The following is a 6000-nucleotide window of genomic DNA, read 5'->3' as shown; positions in this document are numbered from 1 at the left end:
AAATAAATAAACATTTCTCAAGAAGTACTAGTATAATGTCAGGAGTATAATTAATCATTTGATAGTTCTACATTATATGAAATTATTGTACTGGTTTATTTTGAATTGCTTGTAGATGATAAACCTTGCTCAACTTAATTAGAATATATCTAAAGGTGTAAGACAAAATCCGTTCAATGGCCAAGCCCTTTTTTTTTTCTTTTCTGCTCCTCTCACCTAGCAGTGATAAAGGTAAAACTTGTTATCACACACCTATCTTGATCCAAATAATCTGTCCACAGCTGACCTCTAAAATACCCTTTCACAATGCTGGCAAGTAGCCCAGAATCAGCAGCTGTTGAGTCTGATTGTAACCTGGAACCCATATGTGAGAAAAGCAGGATTTTTATCAAACTGCAGAATACAAGTTATCTATAATAACGAATACCCTTCAAATGACATAAAAATATCTGACTAGCTTAACATTATAACTGACTAGTCATTCTACTCAATATTCACCACAGTTCAATAATAAGAAGGAAAAAGCTGGATCTGCTTATGGACTCTACTGAAAACCCAAGAGAGAAGCCAGATAATATTGGTATCCCTTCAGAGTCAGCCAAACTAGAGAGTCATATTAATCTCAGCTGTATCAATCAAAGAGAAGCTCTGAATTAATAAGTTTTGTCCCATTTTACAGCCTTCCTTGTCACAGTTGTTAAGTGAATCACTTCAATGGTGAAGTTAGTAACACGGTTGTTAAAGTGAATCCGGCTTCCCCATGGATTTTGCTCTTCAAAGGTTGCAAAAGGTGATTATGTGAGCCTGGGACACTGCAACTGTCATAACTATAATCCAGTTGCCAAGCATCTGAATTTTCATCACATGACCACATGGTCATAAGTGTGAAAAACAGACACTAAGCAAATGTCTATAAGTTGAGGATTACCTGTACCTGTTAAAACTATGAAAATTTGAATTTTTAATTTATGATATCAAAATATTGAAAACAATTATTGTATCCAATGAAACCAAAACTAAGATATTAAAAAAAGAAATAATCTCATGAAAAAATTATTACAGATCTGCAAAATAAATTGAACAATTGGAATATTTTTTTTTTCTGGATTATAAGACACTGCTTAAAGCAGGGGTGTCAAACTCATGTCGTCACGGCGACACCACGACATATCATGGCTTTTCCCCTCTTCACTAAACCGGGCATGGGTGTAGGTGGCCAGCACATGACGCATTGGCCCACGGGCTGTGAGTGTAAAGCATTGAAGAACTTTGTAAAAAAAACCCAACTGTTTGAATGAATTACAGACTGTTTCATTAAAAAAAATACAAAGTTTATTTGTAAAATGGGAAAAATTTTTATTCTAGGGGGATTTACTTATATCTTGATATAGTGAATTTGCTTATGTGGTGTTTACTTTTTACTTTATAAATATTTTATGTATCCTATGTTTTTAGCATCTAAATCAGAGGTGGTATTCAATAGGTTCTGACCAGTTCTGGAGAACCTGTAGCGGAAATTTTGAGAAATTCGGAGAACCAGGAAATACCACCGCTGACTGGAGATTTTACAGTATCCTTCCCCTGCCACGCCCAGCAAGTCACCAACTTAGGTGTATGTTAGTTCCCACAGGTGTATCCACGTATTCATAGCTATGTTCATACTTATACCGTCCCGGTCCTATCGTTTCTTTTATTTTTCTTATGTGTATTCACGTATTCATAGCTATGTTCATACTTATACTGTCCCTGTCCTATTGTTTATTTTTCTTATATGTATCCACGTATTCATAACTGTTTATACTTATACTGTCCCTGTCCTATTGTTTTTTTCTTATGTGTATCCACGTATTCATAACTGTTTATACTTATACCGTCCCTGTCCTATTGTTTCTTTTTTCTTATGTGTATCCATGTATTCATAACTATGTTTATACTTATACTGTCCCTATGTTTTTTATTTTTCTTTTAGTATCCACGTATTCATAACTATGTTTATACTTATAGCTATTATCTTGCAAGCAATTGACAAATCAAATCAAATTTTTTAAAAAAGTATTTGAGTAAAAGCGATTGATAGGACATTGAATGCTATGCTTGCAACTCTTCCCCGCTGACAATCAGGCTCTGAGAAAATTGCAGTTGGCACTGATCTTAGCAAGTTTTCCGAGCAGCATGCAAGAAGCTCGAAGTACGGCCTGCGCCAACCGCTGGGTGCTTTTTCTTCCCTTTCAGGCTGGCTTGACAGCTGCCATAATAACCCAAATCTTCACCGCTTCTCCGACCCTCCTTCCCGAAAAACGAAACTCCGGGACGCAGAAATGACGGAAGACTGCGCCTGCGCCGTCGTAAGCCACGTGGTCGCCCCGCCATGAAAAACAAGTTTGAGCACGCAGGCGCAGTACCGCCCCGAGAGGTGGCGGTGGAGGGGGGGGGAAGCCGTTGCCGTGGCTACCGCGCCACTCCGCCTTGGCCTCCGGCCCGTCCCTCGCTCTGACGCCGTCAAATCGATGCCCGCGGCTTCTGGGATGGGACGCCCCGTTTTCAACCGCCGTCGCCCGGCCGGAGTTTGCGGCCGGCCTTGACCGCGTTCAGGGAGGCAGGCAGGCAGGCATGCTGCACCCCAGCGGGTTCGTGAGGGCGGGAGAAGTGACTCGGGGTCGGCCGATGCCGCGGCGCCCGTCGTCGTGACTCGAAGTCCTCCTCCCCGTCCGCCTCCCCGTCGACCCGGAGGATGAAGAAGGTGAAGAAAATCCTGGGGCTGGGGAGGAAGAAGAACGGGCGGCAGTCTCCGTTGCGGAGCCGCGTCGTGGCTTGCGCCTCAGCCCCGGGCGCTCTCCTCTGCAGCGGCAGCGGCGGCGACGGCTACGCCTCGCAGAACAAGGAGCTGAGTAAGCTGCACCGGGCGGCGGCCGAAGGAGACCTCGGGGAACTCCGGCACCTCCTGCAGAAGCACGACCTCAACGAACAGGACCAAGCTGGCAGGTGGGGACGGAGCCGGCCTCGGGGCCCTCGTCTTCCCACGCAAACGCCAGCTTCGCCTCTTTCCTCCCGCCCTTGGATTCCAATGGGCCACCCGCTTCGGGCCCAAATCACGGCCACGTGGAGGGCTGTGTGGACGGCCCTAGGGAGCAGCTGGGCAGGAAGGGCCTTAGCGCTGGAGGTTGCTGGGGCAATTGAGGTTCACCCCCCAGCGTTTCTTTCACTGTTTGGGAACACGACTTGATGACCTCTGGAGGCCACCCGGATGGGGGTCCTGAAAAGAACCCCTTCAAGAATAAATACCATCCCGTGGTTGGAAGCTTTCTAATGTTGTCAAATGCTCGGTCCTTTTGCAAGCCATAAAAATGAGAATAGGCTTCTGGAAGTAAATTTCATTTCTTTTCCCACTTATACCAGACACACTGTAACTAGGGCACACTGTACAGGGTAGTCCTTGACTTACAACTCTTCGTTTTAGTGGCCATTCACAGTTACGTCCGTGGAAAAAAGTGACTTGTGGGCCATTTTTCACACAACCATTGCAGCACCTCCCCTCATGGTCAAGGGATCAAAATTCAGCCACTTGGCAACTGATTCATATTTATGATGATTGCAAGTGACCTGAAATCATTAGATCACCTTTTGAGACCAGACAACTAAAGGCAATGTGGAAACCAGATTCACTTAACTGTGTTACTAACTTAACTAGGTTATCCCCTTAACTGTGGCAAGAAAGGTCATAAAATGGAGCAAAGCTTATTTAACAAATGTCTCATTTAGAACATAAATTTTGGGCTCAGTTGTGGTTGTAATTCAAAGATTACCTGTAATTAAAACCACATGCTTAATACTGCGTACCCACCTTCAAATGCCCTTCTTATAGTATGTCTCTAATATGACATCCTTCCTATTAACTATACTATTCAAGTATCTTTTTTCATATATCACTTTTTTATATGTTGAACTCTGCTGCTGGTTCCTGTACAGGTAGTCCTTGACTTATGACCACAATTGAGGTCAACATTTCTGTTGCTGTAAGTGAAACATTTCTTAGGTGAATTTTGCCCCATTTTACAATCTTTCTTGCCACAATAGTTAAGTGAATCACTGCTGCTGTTAATAATAACATGGTGTTAAGTGAATCTGGCCTCCCACTGACTTTGTTTGTCAGAAGGTTGCAAAAGTTGATCAGCTGACCCTGGGAGACTAACTGTCATAAATATGGGTCAGTTGCCAAGTATCTGAATTTTGATCACCTGATCACGGGGATGTTGCCACAGTTACAAGTGTAAAAACTGTCATAAGTCAATTTTTTTCAGTGCCATTGAAGTGTTATTAAATGCACTGTTGTCAGTTGATGACTTGCATAATGCTACTTGTATTATGTAAATAATGTCACAGTGAAAGCTATATGGAGGGTTATAAATAATACATGGTAATGCAGATGTCTTAAAGAGTCCTGAAAACAGCTCAGTATGTAAGTTTGAATAGAAAGTTTTGCACAGTTCTGTTAGTTTTAAAAGCATACCTTAATTAACAGAATGTTTGAATAAACCATCCTATAATGGGAATTGTCTCTTTCCTCCTTTCTATAGTTATTCTATCTATCAGTGACTGGGAAATAGTGGCTGGATTATTTTAGAATTTGTAATACATGTTATTGTTAATTTCAGTTGAATTGTATCAAAATATTTGTATTTGCAATCAAGCAAATACACTTCTGTTGTACTTTAGGCTTTATTCTTTCTTGCAAAGTATAATTTACTTTTTTCAAGTAGGAAGAACTAATTAACTAAACCTGCAATTTATATATTATAGAGCTTTACCACTGGAGTATACAGAGCACGTGGGTATTTCAAGTGCCTCATACCCTAGTTCTGAAATACAGTTCAAACATACAAAATCAAAATGTTCTTAAGAAAAACAAAGGTGTACTTTACTTTTATACTTTTATTTTACTTATTGACTGAATATGCCTTCTTTTATAATATGGTTTCTTTTAGAACACCTTTGCATTTTGCCTGTGCTAATGGATATACAGACATTGTTACTTTCTTGGTGGACAACAAATGCCAACTAGATATCTGTGATAAAGAGAAGAGATCTCCATTAATGAAGGTACGCATTTAAACTAGTACTAATTTACTAGTAGTATAAAGCCAAATTTCTATAACTTCTCTTTTAATCAAAACTATCAGTATAATAAATTGTTAATACTGCTTATAATCAAAAAGGGACCAAGAAAAAGTGGTAGCTTTGTTTTGCTTAAATTATAGACAGTATCACCTAGGTATATGAAAGTAAGTTGGAGACCTAACAGCTTCTTAAATATTTAGGCGGTGGAATGCCAGCAAGAATTCTGTGCAATTTATCTGCTTGAACATGGAGCAGATCCTAATCTGAAGGACATAGACAACAACACTGCCCTCCACTTTGCTGCCTGTAATTCTAATGTATCTCTAGCAAAATACCTGATTGAAAAGAAAGCTGACATTGAAGCACAAAATAAGGTAAAATTCCAGTAGTTTACTTAATATTTTAAGCAGTTTTGATTTTGTATAAGCCAATACATATTCTGTAAATGATGTTTTAACATCCTTTAAAGAAAAAAAAACATTGCATTATTTACTGGGAGACTAATGTGTAATAAATAATGAGTATCTGTTGCATAATAAAATGGAACTGGAGACTCTTCATTCCTTATTTTTCTTGAACAAGTTGACTACAATTTGTAATTTACCTTTAAGCTTCTGCTAGCTTTCACATAGGGGTTTCTTTTGGGTATACTTAATCATAATGTCAGGTTCAAATGTCACATAAGCTACCCTTCCTACTGTCAAATAAAGTAGGAGGAACTTAATATATGTATGTTAAAGCATGTAGTTTATTTATCTCCGCTTATTTACCTTGTTATTATATGTTTTGTTATCAGATATGAGTCAGAGTGCTTTAGTCATGAATTAAATATGTACTTCCAAATATAAATCTTTGGAGTTTTTTTTTCTTCTTTTCCATCAATGT

At 39.8% G+C, this 6000-nt stretch overlaps 1 protein-coding gene across 21 annotated transcripts in view; it reads left to right on the top strand.

The window, feature by feature from the left end:
• Positions 1-2421: 2421 nt before the first annotated feature.
• ANKRD26 (ankyrin repeat domain 26) overlaps positions 2422-6000 on the top strand; it is a 78135-nt gene continuing 74556 nt past the window's right edge. For all 21 annotated transcript variants that reach the window (XR_015743740.1, XM_087934028.1, XM_087934027.1 and 18 more), the window contains exons 1-3: positions 2422-2982; positions 4983-5097; positions 5316-5489. Coding sequence is in view for 20 of the 21 variants with exons in the window: in XM_087934028.1 (XP_087790154.1) it covers positions 2732-2982; positions 4983-5097; positions 5316-5489 (540 nt within the window). In the remaining variant the exon portion in view is untranslated. The remainder of the gene's footprint in view (positions 2983-4982; positions 5098-5315; positions 5490-6000) is intronic.

This window comes from Pseudonaja textilis, chromosome 5, assembly GCF_049901715.1.
Source record: "Pseudonaja textilis isolate UNSWEBS1 chromosome 5, rPseTex1.2, whole genome shotgun sequence".
Lineage (NCBI taxonomy): Eukaryota > Metazoa > Chordata > Lepidosauria > Squamata > Elapidae > Pseudonaja > Pseudonaja textilis.
Note: the sequence above shows the minus strand (reverse complement) of the source record. Positions and strands in the feature narration are given on the sequence as shown.